General features: G+C 41.7%; 1 protein-coding gene across 6 annotated transcripts in view; it reads right to left on the bottom strand.

The window, feature by feature from the left end:
- Clcn3 (chloride voltage-gated channel 3) overlaps positions 1-18,869 on the bottom strand; it is a 94,067-nt gene that overhangs the window by 70,577 nt on the left and 4,621 nt on the right. For 2 of the 6 annotated variants that reach the window (XM_075986838.1, XM_075986834.1), the window contains exons 1-2: positions 14,901-15,038; positions 5,123-5,298 (exon numbers count right to left, since the gene is read on the bottom strand). In XM_075986838.1, coding sequence (XP_075842953.1) covers positions 5,123-5,282 — 160 coding nt within the window. In that variant the 5' untranslated portion in view covers positions 5,283-5,298; positions 14,901-15,038. Of the gene's footprint in view, positions 1-5,122; positions 5,299-14,900; positions 15,039-18,869 lie in introns of those variants that run through there. The other 4 variants (XM_075986839.1, XM_075986835.1, XM_075986844.1 and 1 more) reach the window with 2 other exon arrangements.

An 18,869-nucleotide genomic window follows, 5' to 3' on the forward strand; every position in this document is an offset into this window, starting at 1 on the left:
GTAGTTAAAGAGAAAAGGAATAATTTAAATCAGAGAAGCTGGCTAGAAACAAGCCAAGCTAAGGCTGAGCATTCATAAGTAAGAATAAGTCTTAGTGTATTTATTTGGGAGCTGGGTGGCGGGCCTCCAAAAAGTGGGAAAAAAAATACCCAACTACATTTACTTCCCCTTGTACAATATTCTTCCCAATTCAAAACGTGTATTAAAATAAAATTCTCTGGAACTGGTGAGATGGATCTGTGGGTAAAGGCACTTGTCAACAAGCCTGATGACCTGAGTTTAGATTCCCTCTAACCTACACGGAAAAGAACCGACTGCACCAAGTTATCCTGACTTCCTCATACACAACATGCCATGCATAAACACACACACAATAAACACATGCAATAAAAAGCATTTAAAAGAAAACAAATTCATTTTTGAGACATAGTATTTAAGATATCTATCAAACTTAAAAATATATAATTATTTTTGAGGACAAAATTTATACAGAAAACACCAATGTCTGCTTCCCCTAAGGCCATTCCAACTTCTTCCTTGCTAATACAGCCTTAATTTCATTTGGTTGGTAAGATATCTCAGTAAAAAATTCATGACTATTCTACCTAGTTATGTCATTCCCATTGCCAGCGGCTGGTGTTGGCTAGGTATATTGTCAAGTTCTAGTAAGTGACAAACTGTTAGCATCCAGGCACACCTTGGCCCCACCCCTTGGGAACCTAGCACAGTGTGTCATGCCTTGTGCCATGCCTGCTGGCATGGCAGACAGTACCCTGTCCCTTTAAAAGACAAGCCCCACCTACTCCTGCTCTCTCTGAGGAGGCAGGTCACTGTCTTCTTCCCTCCCTCCTTTTCTCTCTCTCTCTCCCCTCTCCTTTTCCTCCCCCAGTAAACTTCCTTCTCATTAAATCCTGTATTATGGTGTATCTGTCCCATACCATGGGATCCACGCTCCTAGTCCTACCTCATTCCAGCATACCATTAGTGTCTTTATTTTTTTATTTTATTTTTTTTTTTTAGTTTTTTCCGAGACAGCGTTTCTCTGTACCTTTGGAGCCTGTCCTGGCGCTAGCTCTTGTACACCAGGCTGGCCTCGAACTCACAGAGATCCACCTGCCTCTGCCTCCAGAGTGCTGACCATTAGTGTCTTGACTCGCAGGCAGGTAGGATTTGCTGAAGGAGGCATGAGGCAGAGCACAGGACGTGATGCCCTGTGCCAGGTTTCCACAGGGTAGGGCCAAGGTGTGCCTGGATGCTAACACACACAGAGAAGTATACTGGTGGGTTTGATTGGAGGAAAATTAGTAGGTCATATTTGTGTACCCTTGTCTTCCCTTTCTACTTAGTTCTCTTTCTTAAAAGTTGGGATAAGAGCATCACCAGCACTTGATGACAGTGGGAAGACAGAAAGTGCTGGACCCTTCCTCCTGTCCCTTCTATTTTCCTGATTAATTTTATACACCACATAAAAAACCCAAAGAGTGAAAGAGAGGAAAAGAGAGAACGTTGTTCATTTCACTTGATTTTTCAAGTTATGAATGCATATATTCTAGTTTATAACTGCCAATAAATGTCACTTAAATTAGGTAGAAAAAAATAATGATTATAAAAAAGCAAATGGTTAATAATGCAAGTGCTGTCTTTTTAAATCAAAGAACATCCCAGGGAAGTAGCCTGGAGGTGTTACTATTCTGAAAAGCAATGAAGCAGAGGCAAACACAACAGTCTCAACCATTTTTGCTTTGTGCCATTTCTAAGCTCATAAACAAGAGTAACTGAGAGGCCCAGAAGGTGAAGATTAAAAGTTGACAGTTTGAAAGGTTTAAAGGCTCAAAGTCTGAAGTACAAAGCCACCAGAGCAATGTGAATTTACATGGACTGATCCTGGAGAAAGAGACAAAGAGCTTTGTTCCGGGCCACTCTACCCCTGAAGTACTTATGATTCCCAAACAAGTAAGCAAAGGCAAAGAAGCAGTCATTATAATAACAGCAGAGCTGTTGGCAATCTTAAGGTGCTAAAAGAAGCAAAATGGAGGGGGGTGCTGGAGAGATGGCTCAGAGGTTAAGAGCACTGGCTACTCTTCCAGAGGGCCTGAGTTCAATTCCCAGCTAACAACCATCTATAATGAGATCTGGTGCCCTCTTTGACTTGCAGGCATACATGCAGACACAACAATGTAAACATAATAAATAAATGAATCATGAATACCTCCCGTAAAGGCAGCAGTTTCCTACCAAAAAATTCTCAGAAGCAATGTCCTAAGAATAAAATAATTCTAAGAGACCAATTAACAGAAAGTTAAAACTATGTTGCAAATTCTCTTGCCAGATCCTAGATTGCCTGTCCCCTGCATAAAAGAAAGTACTCTGGTGCAGATATTGCTACCAGTAATTCCACTACTATTTGTACATAGTATCCAGTCAGTTAACAATTACAGGAGCCAAAGTCAAAAAAGAACCAAAAAGAGAAGAAAAAAATTAGGCAACAGAAATGGAACCAAAGATGATTTGGGCACTGAAATTCTTAGACACAAATGTCAAGAAATATGCTCAAAAAGGCACAGTAATATGAAGACTTTCTCAGAATACATTACTGTAATACAATATTGTGTATTATAGCATGTATATTATGAAATGGCTACATTCCAAAACTTCAAATCCTTGACACTACCAAATGCTGATGAGAAGGTAGGCAACAGAAACTAAACCAAAATGACAGATACTTTAGAATACAGTTTGGAAATTTCCGTTATTAACTGTACCTTTGCCATAAGATTCAGCTATAGTGTTCCAAATATTTACTCTAGTTAGGTGAAATAGTCACATGAAAATGAAAAAATACATAAAAAGATGGAAAATACAGAAGAGCCTAAGCATCAGTGAGAAACTCAACCACAAGTAACTGAAATCCGAAGAGAATGGGGAAAGAAAGCTGTAGAAACGTTTGTGATGGCTCATCTTGGTTATCAACTTGACACAGCTGGGAAGAGGGAGCCTCAGTTGCAGAACTGCCCCCATCAGATTGGCCTGTGGGCATGTCTGTGGGGCCACTTTCTTGATTACTAACATACACAGGATGGGTGGTATAAGGAAAGTGGCTGAATGGGCATCCGTGAGAGTAAGACACTCTGCAACACTCCTCCATGGGCTCTGCTGCTGTTCCTGCTTCTGCTCCTGCCCTGGCTGCCCTACATGATTGACTGTGAGTATTGAGATGGAATAAACTCGTTCCCCCACCAATTTGTTTTTCATCAGCATTTTGCCAAAGCAACAGAAAGCAAAGTAGAACAGGGATGCACTATAAAAACAGTCTGAGGATGAAATCAAGTCATATTTAAGTTTCTCCCTCCACTAGGGTTAGTATATAGAAAAGAACACTGAAGCATATCCTGCTCAAGTAAATTTAACCACAAAACATAGACATATGCTGAGGTTCACTGAAAAAAAGGCATGTATTTCAGAACTGTAAGGGCACAAGCCCAGCATGCATCTACAGAAATACAGAGTAACACTGTGGGTAGTACCCTACCTAGCACAGCACAGCTTCTCACTAGGATGCTTGTTTAGGCTTTTCTCTATTTTTTTTCTTTTACTTGGTTTTTTAAAAACATTTTCATGTGACTATTTCACCTAACTGGAATAAATACTTCGGTACATTATTGCTGAATCTTATAGCTAATAGTATACAAAACTGTCAAGCTATCTTCCAAAGTGTCTGTCATTTTGATTAACAACAGTTCAAGTTGCCTGCCTTGGTACTGGACCAGTTATGCATATGGGAAAAAATAAATCTAAATTTTTATTCACATTACACACAATTAAATGCAAGAAGATTCTAGATCTAAATATGAATGGCACAAGAAGAAAACAGAATACTATCTTTGATCCCCTGGTGTACCCGACATCTTTATTTTTAGATAACAGACCTTTGGCTATGTAAACCAGGCTGGCCTTAGATTCTCTACCCTAGTCTCAACATCTGGAAGTGCGTGTGTGTGCCGTCATACCCAATTTAGAAGACTCATTAACAAGAACACAGACAGTAAGAACAAAGAAAAATACTAACTAGAGTTCATTAGAATCAGTGGCTTCCCCCAAAACATCTTACTAAGAAAATGAAAGGACACACTTCAAGAGTAAGAGAAGACATTTCCAATAAATGTATCTGACAAATCAGAATATATAATGGGCCTCTATAAAACAGGCCGACTGACCTAGCCCTTCTGGAGGCAACCTAAAAAGCCAAGTTAACATATATAAGTGCATTTCAACTCCCAAATCTCAAATATAAGCTCAAAATGAGAGAACAGTGAAAATGTTTAAAACTGGTAATACTTTGGTACTTGGTAAAGATGCTCAACTAACCTTTCACACACTACAGACAGAAATAAGCACAACACAATGTTGGGTATCTCTGACAGTATGTGATGATGCTGACACACGCATACTCTAGATTTAGGCATTGCACACTAAGTATAACTCAAGATGCGTTAGATTACTTCACTAAAACACATGCACTTACATATTTTAGCAGTGTAAAGTCTACAATGGAATATACAGAATAACTCACTGCAGTATATTTACACAAGGAAAAATTACATGGCAATGGAAATAACCATTACCATGTGCAACAACCCAGGTAATCCCAAAACACAATTAAAAACACGAGATAAGAGTTCACATTGTGACCCCACTTACAGAAAGTGTAAATACCCGCTAAATCAGTCTAAATGGAAATCAAATAATAGTTGCTGGTAGGGAAAGAAGAGAGGAATCTAGGTAATGCTGTTTCTTAACTAAAGGGAAATTGCAGAACTTGTTTATTTCTTTGTTTTCATGAGATCAATGTAATGGTTGCATACCTCTCTGAATTACATTTAAATTTGAATATTTACTTCAATATTGGAGATTCTGGAGGTAGTAAAAATATTTTAGGATAATACTATGAATAAGGTCACTGAGACGGATACTTTTAAATGGTTAATTTTAAGTTCTGTGAGTCTACCTTGGCTTTAAAAAGTTACCCCAAATGTTAGTCTCAAAAAAACAAAACAAAAGCCTCAGAGCATATGTACTGGTAGATATTCATGACTACAATTCTCAGTTGACATGCTGCACTTACCAACTGCTGTGTCACCGTCTAACAAATTGTCATCTTCAGAAGTCTGAAAGTCCATAATAGCACCTGCTCCATCTAAGAGCTCCTCATCGCTACTGGCGCTTGTTATGCTGTTGTAGCTGTTTCTATAGTAGCCTCTATGGAACAGCTGCTCAGACTCCATTTAGCTGTCTGGTTATCTGGAAAAAAGGGGAAAATGGCTTCAACATTTTCCCAACATATGACAAAAATCATGTATTCTAACATCACAAAATGAAAGCTAAGGTCTTTGCAGTAAAAATACTAAGTCCAGCCCCTATACAAGGGATCCCTCTATTATGCTAAATGCTGAGGGATGGTTCAATTCTTTCTTCTCACTATGCAGGTGTCAAAGAGACAGAAGAACTCCTTCAAGCAGCACTGTAACAATCTTAAGATCCTCTAAGTGTAAATCTATCAAGTGCAGCTTGCTGCACAGGACAGGGAAGACTCAGAGTATGCAATCGCTTACGTGTGCATGGACAGCACAGGCCTTTGCAAGGGAAAGGCCCGCAGGAAAGACAGCAAATGGCTGAAATTCCAAGTCCTTGGGACTTTACTTCAGGCAAGTGCTACCTAATTTTTAAAGTTAACATTGTAAGTTAAAATCTTTTAAATTAACTTGAAATATTTAAGTATTGGGAGCTCAGAGTCAAACATTAACCAGGAAAAACTGAAAATAGTTAATTTTTTTCATTTTTTTTCAACATAGGTAAAACCAAATTTTATTTTCATTCTTTATATACCAAAATAGTACTCCTACATCTTTTTTTCGAGACAGGATTTCTCTGTGTAGCCCTGGCTGGTCTGGAACTCACTCTATAGACCAGGCTGACCTCAAACTCAGAGATCTGCCTGCCTCTGCATCCCAAGGCATGAGCCACCAGCATCCAGCTCATTTAATACGTCTATTCCAGGCTCACTATCAATATGAAAATTTACAAGTATGCTGACATGTATGGGCCTCATCAACCATAGAGGGAGTCAAACTAGTAGAGCTTATAAAACAAGACTGACTAGAAAGTCACAGTAATTAAGTGCGCACAGACCACAAAAGAATCAAAGTTCCCAAACTCAACCAAGACTCAAGAGTTCTTAGACAATGTTGCCTCCTTGTTACTTTTCTTTCTGTACATGAAAAAGAGCATAACAATGTCTTAACAATAAAAGTTTTCGTTTTCAGTTTTCAACACATACACACCCTTTGCAACAACAGTAAGCTGGCCTTGAGATAAACAGCTTTGGAAGTAAACTACAAAGAAATATTTGCTGTTCTGCAACTTTAAAAATGCTTTGATTATTTTATAATATTCCAAGAGTGTTAATGTATTACTTAAATCAATTTTTGTATAGTAGAGGGTAGCTTGCAAGCATATTTCCTATATAGTAATGAAGATCAGATTCCCAGAGATAAATTCTAATGTGCTGTAACAAATTTCTAATGCTCTCTGCACAAGTACCTTGTCTGCCTCTAACTTGATCTTTATACTATATCTTGCAGCCAGCCCTAAAAAAAAAAAAATGAAAGAAAAGGAAGAAGGTGTGACTAGTAATCTATACCTATTCTGTGCACTAAAATATTTTAATTATTTAATTATTTTTCATATTTCTTAAGAGACAAACTCCTTAACAAAGCCCCAGGCTGGCAGTCCCCGCCCAGTTCCCAGGATCATTTTGCAGCGTGCACTTCTTTTAGACTCTAGACTACTCATCTTCCACTTTCTCAGTCCAACCAGGACCTTATATGCCTCCTGGTCCACAGCCTTCAGTATGTCTTTGATCTGGAGCACACCCTCTCCTCTTCATCTAACTTGCTACTGATTCTTCAAACCTCACATCAAATATGCATTAAATAGCTAGGCATCTGGCACAGTCTTGTGGGAACCTGAAGCAGGATTATCCAGAGTTCAAGCCAACCTCAGGAACATATGCCATCTCAGAACCTCAATAACTAACAAACAAAAGCATCACTCTAGGCAGAAAACACATCTCTCTAGCGCTCTCATTACACTTTACAAAAGTGTATTACATATGAGCCAATAATAAGGTATGGGAGCTATTTTTCTCTCCACTTAACAGATGAGATACAAAAAATTTAAATAACTTAACCAAAAAAAAGTCTCCCCTAGTACCTGAGTCAAAGTTTGCCTATGTTAAATTTTTCTGTTGTTCTTTCAGTTCCCAATGTATAGCACTGACCACAGCTTTATGAGATTTTATTAATTTACTGATCTTCTGATCTAGAATATATCTTGAAACCAAGTATTGCTCAATTTTTGTTTTTCACTACATAGTCAATGGTTAGCAAAGTATGTGGCATACATATCAGGTATTCAATTTAAGTACTGTTTGTTTATTTTGTTTTGTTTTTTTTGTAAGATGGTCTCATTCTGTAGCCCAGGATGGTCTACCACATAACAAAAATATTTAATCTTGATAAAGTTCATCAGTTTTCCTCTATGGATATTACTTTTCTTGTTAAAACACATAAATATTTCCTAGACTGATTTCCCAAAGACCCTGCAAGCAGGTAACTTAAGGGAGCTTTGCGGTCTCGATCAAGTTTTGTTTCTCCTATAAAGGTACCTGTGCAGGTGGAAGGTAATGACTAAGCTCTGAAGGTGTGTCAGCCAACTGTGTGTCTGGCTGGTAAGCTAAACAGAGAAGTAGGTCACAACCGATGAAAGGTGCAAATGAAACTCTCCACCAGAAAGAAAGACCAAAGTCGCCAAAGCAATGATGGCAGAGAGGAAAGCCTAACCATAGGTAGGTAAGGCACATTCCTATCTACATTGTTTAAAGGTTTTACTAGCAAGGCATGGAATACCTTTCTACCACTTAACTGGTCAGGGAGGCCCCAGAGGTCTCCAGAACACAGGTTACTGCTACTACCGTTGGTTACCCACCACGACTACAAGAGCCTGTTGCTGAAGACACCATATACTTTGGCTGCAGAACACAGAGCAATGAACCCTACGCTGACTGGAAAGTCCCTCCTTGATGATTAGCTTTCACAGTGCTGGGCGGGGCTAAACAAACTACTGCAGCAGAGGAGACATCATGGTCTTACCCAGCACTGGACCGTTCGTGTAGAGCCAACTTGCCAGGCAGATGTGCCCACTAGTGCAATAGAGCATCATTTACGTTTTTAGACAGTATTACTTTCTATAGCTCTGCCTGTCCTAGAATTCAATCTGTAGACCAGGCTGACCTCAAATTTAGAGATCCACCCACCTGTTTCTTGAGTGCTGGGATTAAAGATGCGCACCACCACTGCCTGGCAATAGTACGACTTTTAAGGGAAAATCAAGCACTTACTGATTAGATCGGAGGCCTCCTCTGACAGAGGAAATCTCATGCCTGGCACTGAGTCCTGGTCAAAAGCTGTGGCTTGGGAGGTCACAGGCCCAAGTGTAAAACCTGCTATTCTTATTTTGACAGTTGTGCTGTCAAATTGCCTTCAAAATATTTATGTTTACACACACATGTGCTTCTTTTTGCAGTGGACAGCAATCAATGGAGACATGTAAAACTAAAGTCCTGAGACACGAGACTGAGTACTTAGCCCTGCACTGGACAGCTATATCCACACACACCACACCACTAAGGCACAGGAAGAGCTGGAGGATGGGGAGGAGGGCTGTGGAAGCTTTCCTCTGTCTAAGACATGGCAATCACACTCAGGAACTCACAGAAGCTGCGGTTACTACAGGTCTGCATATGACCTGTACAAGATCACAAAAGCCCAAATCTACCCCAATATAGATGGGGTAGATGATCTCCAGGTCTCACCCCTCACTAAGAAGCCGTTGGCAGTTGATATGAATAGCTGCTGGGAGAAAGAGAACCATTTTGTGAGGATGTATCCACTGGTAGATTTCAGCCATACTCCAGGAGATGGTCCTACACCCACACACATATGGGGAACACTAAGTGGACTCGGTAGGTGATATAGATAAGGTAGAAAAGATGGACAGACAGACCAACCCACCCATCAACCCACCAAATGAGAGAAAAAAGAAAAGACAGACATGAGATTGGAAAGGAGGAATGTTGGAGGGGACATGGAGGGTATTAGAAAGGATAAATGAGGATAGGTGGGATCATATTTTACTATATAGTATATATATATATATATGTTTACAAAATTTGAAAAACAAAAAACTTATGTTTATACTTGTCTCACATTAAAATGTGACAATTATTTTAATGATTTCAAAATAATCATTTAATCACAAATATTTATAGAACAGCTAAAAAGTGCCAGAAACTGATGTAACTATTAATGCGATTTTATTGTATACTATATTTTTACAGTCCTCAATAAACTTCAGCATACATTAAATATTATCTTCAAGGGAGACATAGTATTTTCTTATATAGCTGATTTGTATTCTTAGAGTAAAAAGCAGAACCTGACCAATAACATAACTTAACAAAACTTAGAGGAAAAGACTACAGTATCTCACTGTGGTAGATAATATGAAGCTCTCTGAGGTAGTTTGAATGTTATGGCCCCCACAAGTTCATTAGGAGGTGTGGCCTTGTTGGAGGAAGTATGTTACTGTGGAGGCAGGCTATGAGGTCTCCTATGCTCAAGACACTGCCCAGTGTCTTAGACTACTTCCTGCTGCCTGTGTAAGATATAGAACTCTCAGCTACCTCTTCAGCACCACGTCTGCCTGCAGGCCACGATGTCCCACCATGATGATAATGGACTGAACTTCTGAACTGTAAGAAACCCAAATTAAGTATTTTCCTTTATAAAAGTTGGCATGGTCATAGTGTCTCTTGACAGTAACAGAAACCCTAACTAAGACACTCCTTTTTTTTTTTTTTGAGATAGTCTTGAGTCTCAAAAAAGGTATATAAGATTGGGGGTGAGGGGAGTTACCTAAGGAAAAAGGTGGCATGACCTGAACTTCCAAGCTGAAACAAGAAAAAGCATGTGTAGGTAGGTACATGAACTTCTAGCTTTGAGAAAGGCTTGATGGTCTGTGTGCCTGGGAACTTTACCATACGATAGAGACTGCATTAGCTAAAAATAGTTTTTAAAAAAGTTCTTGAGAAAACCTATATGAACATTAACTTGACAAACAAAATCTATGAAATGTTTCTCAAATTCACTCTGTCAAGGAATGAATCTCCCACCATGAAACACTTATAACAGTCTATGGTACCAGAACCTTAGAATACTTGTAGAGGGGGCTGGGGAGATAGCTCAGCAGTTAAGAGCACTGGCTGCTCTTCTAGAGGACCCAGGTTCAATTCCCAACACCCACATGTCAGCTCACAACTGTCTTTATAACTCCAGTTCCAAGGGATCTGACACCCTCACACAAACAAATGTGTACATAAATAAAAATAAACAAAATATTTTTTAAAAAACACACATGTACAGATGCTAACATAAATAAAACTCATAAGAAGCTATAGAACAGCTGCAAAAAGAAACCAAAACCTAACCATGAGTGAATGACAGTGTCTGATTAAATGGAAGCAGAAAGGGTGGAGTAAATGAAATTAGCTTGTGGATGAAATTCAGGGTAGAGTCTAGCATAGTCGAGGACCTGAGTTCAATCCCAGTATCAAAAATAGAAGCCATAATAAAGAATTTTCAACCATTGTAAAGGTGGGAAAGAGTATCTTTTAAGGCGTCACACAGAAGCAAGATCAATAAATCTGATCTAGAGCCAGGCGGTGGCGGTGCAGGCCTTTAATCCCAGCACTCGGGAGGCAGAGGCAGGCAGATCTCTGTGAGTTCGAGGCCAGCCTGGTCTACAAGAGCAAGTTCCAGGACAGGCACCAAAGCCACAGAGAAACCCTGTCTCGGGTAAAAATAAATAAATAAATAAATAAATAAATAAATAAATAAATAAATAAATAAAATCTGATCTATTGAGAACTAGGGGGAAATGAAGCAATAACTCTACAGTGTTTCTTCTCCACATTTAACGAAAAGATTTCACTCCTTCTAGAAGTAGGAAAGTTAATGAAAGGAGGAAGTAGAGGAACAGAGAGAAAGAGCATGTGGACATGTTCCTAGGCTACCATCCCAGGACATGAGGACAGGAACAGACACCAGGTGGCAGAGCCACTGGGATCCCTTCAGGAGGATCCAGCACATTCTCTCCCCATCTGATGCCACACTGAGGGGAAGTCTTTTCTCCTTTTCTATCAGGGGATTACAAAGCGGAGTGGGAAGACATACTAAACTGAAATCAAGCAAAACTAATTACTAATCAATACTAGCTATTAATAAATTATCAACCTTTATTTGTAGGTCAGTACAAAATGGAAATTAGGTATAAATCACAATTTTAGTAAACAATTTGAGATACATCAAATTGAGGAATCATTGAAGGTGATATTTATATACTAAAGTACAATTAAAATTTATATACATCAGAAGGAACTTAATAATTTGCATTAACAGAAAATTTTAATAAGCAATCTTTTTATAATTTGATTAGTTTGATAGTTTCATGTATCTATATAATGAAGGTTAGTCATTTTCAGCCCCATTTCATTTTCTCTCCTCTATCTGGACCCTTTCTTCTTAAGTAAATGTAAAAGAAAACTTGTAATATATGTGTGTGTATGTATAATATACACATACATGCAAATATGTAGTCTTTTGAGGAAAATTAATATTTAGAATAATCAGAGAAATCACTAGACAAACAGAAATTGGATGTACTATAGTAAGACTATCAGCATTGGGTATGGTTCAATTTAAAAATAAGTACCCAAAGTAAAATTAACCTCTTAAATTAGTTTTATATAATTATTTTTCTTAGCCAGAGGTCCTAAGTTCAACTCCCAGCAGTCATGGGGCAGCTCCCAACTGTCTGATCTATAATGGAATCTGACACCCTCTTCTGGTATGCAGATGTACATGCAAAGAACCCATATACATAAAATATATAAATAATTTTTAGAAAGCCAAAAAGTTTTAAAAACTTTGTTCTAAAAAACTTTATTCTAAAGGGTGGGGGACAAAAGAGTAAGAATAAATTGGGGAGGGATTACTGAGTAGATCCACTGGGTTATGAAGACAGAATTTATCACATTACAAGGTAAAACAATAATCGATAACTAGTCTCCCATAAGTAACGTTACTTGGTTTTTTTAATTGCTACTGTTTACTTAGCATGTCATGTCGAAACTGCATCTTATATATTTTAGTTCAAAAAACTAAGCAATTAGCTCTCTGAAGAATATTTCTTAATGTTACAAATTCTTTTAAATTAAATACTATTAGAAAAGTCAAGATATGAAAACATAAGTGTCTATCAACAGATACAGTGAATAAGCACAGAAAAAACACTGCATGATCTCACCAACACATGGAATCTAAGAGTCCAGTTCAAAAGCAGAGTAAAAATGCTGATCTCAAGGACTTGCAGGTCTGGAATGGAAGCAGGGGAGGGTGCTGGTCAAAGGGTACAGGTTTTGTTACCTAGGCAATTAGTGACCTAACTGCACAGCGAGCACGGCTACACATGATGAGCTGCAGGTCTTTACACTGCCACCTCACACAGTGTTCCCACCATACATGAACAACAAATCATCTGTGTGGATCTGACTTAATGTCTCCACAATGGATACTTCGACCAACGTACCATTTGTGCCTCAAATACACACACATAAATACATTTGAAAACAAGAACAAGCATTGAGAAAAGGGGAAATGAAGCACTGCAAAGTTTTTAAAAGGCGGAACGGGGGGAAATCCACAAGTATGGGGCTCATAATAAGAAGGAGAAAAATATAAAACAATAACCCAGTTTAAAAGCTACTAAGAAGGCCACGACTTTAAAATCAGTTTTCATGACTTTACAAGGCCTCTTCAAGTCCCTTCCAGCTAAGGCAAATCTCTGAGGTCCATCGTGCGCGAAGCGGTCTCCCTACACGTCATGCTCAACTAGGGGACACTTCACAAGAACTGCAGCTGAATGCCTAAAAACAAAGACAGCTGTGCACAGAAAAACCATCATAAAGTTCATCAAAACAGCAGTGCTGGAAACTTCCCTCTTCAGAAACAACACTTACAAGCGTTTCTACAATTGCACATCCCTTTTATGAGTTATAAACGAATGGACCTATGGTGGTGTGTCTCACTCCACCTTCTTCCGTGGAGTGTCACCTAGCAGAGCTTCAACAGTGTAGCCATTGAGGACTGGAAGGAAGAGCTCTGGAATGACACTGCCGAAGCCTCAGTTCTGACACTTCTTGCTGTGGGGCCGTAGGAATACTAACTAAATTCTTTCTCAAATTTCCACACCTATTAAATGGACAAAGTGAATGTATCTACTTTGTAAGATTGGTGAAAACTTGAGTGCTCTCCCTGTGTGTATCTCTCTCTCTCCCAAACACACACCCCCTAAACCACAGAAAGCACTCAGTTTACATTTTATATATATATATATATATGTATGTATGTATGCAGTGTCCTCTGACAATTTTGACTACAAAGCAAGTTAAAAATTCCACAAAGCAGCGATAGTGGTCAAACCCACAGGATACAACTTTAATTTGCGACCCACCGCAGAGATCAAATCTGGCTTCCGGAGAGGTCTGAAAATTATTACCAACATGTCACAACAGGGAACAGAAAGTCTATCACCAACATGACTTGGACAACTGCCATTTTTTCTACCACAAACCCAGAAGTTTAACAAATCTTTTCTTCTGAACGACATATATTCAAAACCAGGCTAATTCCTTAAAGGCTTCACGAGGTACATAAGACATTACTTCCAAGTAATGACCTAAGTTATTCATACTGACCTCTTCAAATAACTGGAGCTGCCGCTCAAAGTCTTTGAAGTAGCAAAGAGAAAGGAAGGGGTGGGGGCTGAATGCTATTTGTAATTCTGCCAACACCATATGAACATTTCTAAACTTATTCAATTTGAGAAACTACCCGTAAGTCATACGCCTGATTTTAGAGCCATATAAAATAGGACATCAGCAGAAGCAGCGCCTTTTGAGACTGGTCAACAATACACACATAAGCACTGGACTTCCGGAACACATTCCCGAACTGAAATCCTGTTTTTAAGTCATTTACAAAGGTTTGTAACACTGACTCCCCCCGCCCCCCAAAAAAATCATGTAAATTCTTCATGGGCTAAAAGCACATCTACAAAGTGTCAATTATACAGAAGCCACAGTGGTAGAGAAGGCACTGAATACAAGGGCTCAAAAAAGTTTGCAGAACTGAATTTTTGAATTTAGACAAACTCACAAAGAGGGGGATATTAAAAGGCACGGTCATCATTGGTTCAGTTGTCATAAAGTCATTGTTTCCAAAGGAAATAGAAATCTGGATCTAGAATTAGAATACACCTGATGAATATGTAATTAACTTTCTTGTACTCTAATTTTAAAACGCCATACTTTAAATAAAGCGTACCACATGAAATGTTCTCCAAAGTAATTTCCGGTTCGACAAGTTTACTACCAACACGCAAATATTTGCATACACACACACGCACAAAGATTTGATATGCGTAGGTCTAAAGATAGAAGAACTAAATGTTATTGCTAAATTTGGGCAAGTTCAAGATTAATCCTGTCCTGGCACCTAATTCTAGTTCTTATAGGTCGTTCGACGGCTCCTGGAGGAAATGGGAGAGATTTTAACGGGATGGACACCAGGTAGGTAGGTACCTCTGGGCAAAGTGAGGGGGACGCCAGAGCCCGGGCTCGCGGTCCACCGCCGCCCAGGCGTGACACCAGGCGGCTGGCGACTCACCTCGCAGCGCAGAGGCATAGCAAGCTGGGCGGCTGGTGGCTGCGCTGCCGGAGGCCCCCGCATCTGCTTGAAATCCCGCGCCAGCCGCCCCGGCAGCTTCACCGGGACAGGGCAGCGGGGTGGCCGCCCCGGCGGACTACACGGCCAGCCGGCTCGCAGGGGAAGTCACGCGTGTGCGGCCAGGCGGGACAGGCGGAGGCTGCTCCGTGGGTGAAGTTCAAGCCTGCGGCTCGAGCGGGCCCTCGGGTCCACCTGCCTCTGCCCCGACTTGAGTCCCCAGGCTCACGGCGCTGTCCAGCGACTGATCGGAAGGGGAGCGGCGCGGCTCTCACACCTCCGCCCCCTCCAGCCTCACCCACCAGAAAGCCCGCCCGCCCCGAGCGCACCCGCGCTGGCTCTGCGACCCGCACCCGGCCGGCCCTGACCCGCTGAACTGGAAGAGAAGCTGCGGGAGTCGGAGTCCGACAGGTGCGTCGCACGCGCGTGACGTCACCGCGTTGCCGTGAACGGCCGTTCGGCGTACGGCCGTCCCAGCACTTCCTCCGAGGGGCGCGCTGGGAGGGGCGTCGGCTCCTATTGGTCGGGACGGCTGACCTGGGCGTGGCCGCCGGGAGAGCTGCTTGGCGAGGGGCGGAGGCTCCTCCGGGCCGCCGGGGATCACGTCTCGTTTCGCGACTCGTTCACGTCACTCACGTCTTCGCTGTTGCCCCGCCTGCGTCCACGTGAAGGGACCGCAGGCGGACCCCGCAGAGAGGCGATTTCGGAAACGAGCGGTCCCCAGCATCGCGGCGAAGCCTGGCGTCCCCTCGGCCTGCTCGCACCGTGAGAAACCTAAGCGGGCGGAAGCGAGCGTGGGACCCCACGATTCCCTCCAGACCAGCGCCAAGTGCTGCGGGGCCTGTGGTGATGTGTGCCACGGTGTCACCGTCACCTAGCCTTACACCCCGTCGCACGTTATACGTTTAAAATACGCAAGGAGAAGAATCCTTAAAAGTCCAAATCACGCATTTCAAAAAAAAATAATTCTTAAAAGGATCTTAATGTATCACGTGGTCTTACATATTGGGTGCTTGTCGTGTGTCTCAATACACAGGAAACCTGTCCCCCTTGCCCAGGGAGCTGGGTTGTGACGTAAGTGCCTGGCCTCTGCCGGTGCTTGCCCAGCCTGGTGAACAAAAAGGGTGCAGTTTGTAACAGAGCAGGACCTATGGGACCAGTATGGGTGTCGCCACTGGGTGGCAGAACTAAGACGTGAGGTGGTTGTGTCTCATGTATATTTAATATGTTATGGATATGTATTATTTTGATGATAATATTTACTGCCTTGGGTGTGACTTGGGCTCTCACTGCAAACCTGTAGCCTAATTCTTTTTTTGCCGGGGTAAAGCATCTAGATTTTTGTTAGACAGTACTTAGAGCCAGCTAGTCAGCCTTCTATAAAGATGACAGAATCCTGTGCTGTTTGAGTTTCACGGAAGATTACTCTTAGACAAGAAAATGCTACTTGTTTTGCCTTTTTGTAATACGTTATACATTAATTTTTGAGAATATTCATTTTAAAATTTGTGGCGGAGAGGGCTTGTGTCTCAGCGACACAGGGCTTCCTTGGCATACCAGGGGCACTGTGTTCTACCTCTAGCTTTACAAAAATAAAATCTCTTTTTCAAGTGACTTGAGTGGAAAGAGAAGACAGGGGCATCCCTAGCACAGCATAGCATGCGTGCTGTGACGTGGATACTTAGAGGACTAATGATATTCCGGGAGCGATAATTCCCAATGAGGAGTTTTTATAGACTTTCTTTCCCCCAGTCTCTCCAACCCGTCAGTGGGAGTGTGCGCTAGTGCCCTCCTGTTGTTGGGTGTTGTTGGGTGTATTCTGCGAGGGTTCTGAGAGGATAAAACACAAGTCTCAGTGGTTAAAACCAAGGCTGGCCGGGTTGTTTTCTGCTAGATGCCCTAGAGTAGAGTCGACCTTGGTGCTCTTTGATTATTAGAGATCACTATACTTGGCTCGTTGACTCCTCCATCTTCAAAGCCTTTGATGATAAGGAGAGGGCGTCCTCTAATTTATTGGCTGCTTCTAGGGATTAGACAAACATGGATGTCTTTGGGGGCCTGAACAGCCTGCCTGCTGTGGGAAACTCAGTTCAGCCTTTTACAGCATAAGGTCTTAGGATACATGCACCTGTGCTGGAAGGGTTTGGAGACGCGGAGCAGTAAGTTATCTTTTTATCCCTGATCTCAGAACTAAAGACATGTATGTGCCCTGGCTCTGAAACTAGTGTCAAAGAAACACACTTTGTCCCTAGAATCAGAGCCAGCGAAAGAAATAGGCCCTGTTCCTAAGATTAGAGTCAAAAAGATAAAAAGGACCAGTGAAAGAAACACAGTTTGGCCATGAAGTGAGAGCCATCTCTGCCCCTGGCCAGCTAAACTAACCATCCCCTGAGCAGGGACAAATAGCCAATCCCCTGTCTCCCTGGGAAAACTCCGCCCCTAAGAAGTCCTATATAAGCCTTTCCACCTTTCAGTTGAGAGCTGCCATTAATCCCTCCCTGGCAGAGGCAGCCACTCTCCGGGACTCCTCCTTCGCAAATAAATTTCTTTCTCAAAAAAGTCTTGGGTGATGACCTTCATTCGAAGGCTGAGGGGACTGAGCTGAAAAACCTTGCTGAGATGCTCCCTAGGGGGCCTCAGCAAGGAGGAGCAGAAAAGAATAACATTGCTAGGAAGCTCCTTAGGGGGGCGTTAACAAAGCCAGTGGAGGAAAACTAACATTTTGCTGGAGCCAGAGGAGATTGCTATATTTCTGCACCCGGCTTCCCTTTAGCAGAGTATTAGCAGAAGAAACATCTTCAGCCAGAGAAGCACAAAGCTCTGCTAGGACGCTCTGGTAAGGCAACAGAGCAGAACTTAGCTGTAATGGCTCTCCAGGAGAGGAGCAGGATCCCTATATACTGCGGGGAGACCATCTCCCACCGCACCCCAGCTTCAGGTAGCCTGGCTTCCTAAAAGGACACCTTTGCTCCAGGGCTGAGCTGTCCCATTGCTGCTCTAGGTAGCCTGACTTCCAATAATCAACTGAGTGTGGGGAGCCCAACTCCGATGAACACATCTACATTACCTAAGTCCATGACTCAAAATGTGTCGGAAGGGGAGGGAAAGACTGTAAGGACCAGAATACCAGGAACTTGGCCATGAAGCAGTCTCTCCTAGAAACGGCTATATAAATGACTGGAACAATGGCATTATCAATGGACACACTAGAATGGTTTGAAATTTTAGCAGGGTCTTAATCCTGGACAACAAAAGCCAGACAACTGACTGCTGGGAAAATTATCTTCTTCCAGGGATGAGTCCCTTTATTGGTTGTTCAGCGTAGAGTGATCAGCCTTGAAGCCAAATACACACAACAAGCAATGGGCCCAGCAGGATCTATTTACATATTTTTGTGCTTACACATGTACATGTACATATACACATATGTAACAAATATAATTAAAGAGGCTATCAACAAGACATAGGATGGGGTTTGTGGGAGGAAAGGGTGGAGGAAGTGATACAATTCTATTTCAATTAAAAACATTTTTAAAAGAATACCGTGAAAAGCAATCGCTAAATACTGTATACCAAAGTGGATGTCAGTATATCTATATCAAGTGTATTTGTGAATGGTGTTACTCTTTTTAAAGATGTGGTGGGAGGGGAGGCCAGTGATGGTGGTCTCACAAGGGGCAGCGGCTGGTGACTCAGCGAGTCCCCAGAGGCCTTGGCCATTGGCAGGTGACCCAAGGGGGTAGCAGTCTCCCGAGGGGCAGCAACAGACCATGAGGGGCAGCTGGTCACATCATTTGAGGCCTCAGCGCTTCCCAAGCAAGTGGGAGACCATTGTGGGTGACAGACAGACAGGTATGCCATGCAGAGAGAATTTGGGTATTGAGTTTATTTAGTGGATTATGGAAGGGAACG

Source organism: Microtus pennsylvanicus, chromosome 9 (genome assembly GCF_037038515.1).
Source record: "Microtus pennsylvanicus isolate mMicPen1 chromosome 9, mMicPen1.hap1, whole genome shotgun sequence".
Lineage (NCBI taxonomy): Eukaryota > Metazoa > Chordata > Mammalia > Rodentia > Cricetidae > Microtus > Microtus pennsylvanicus.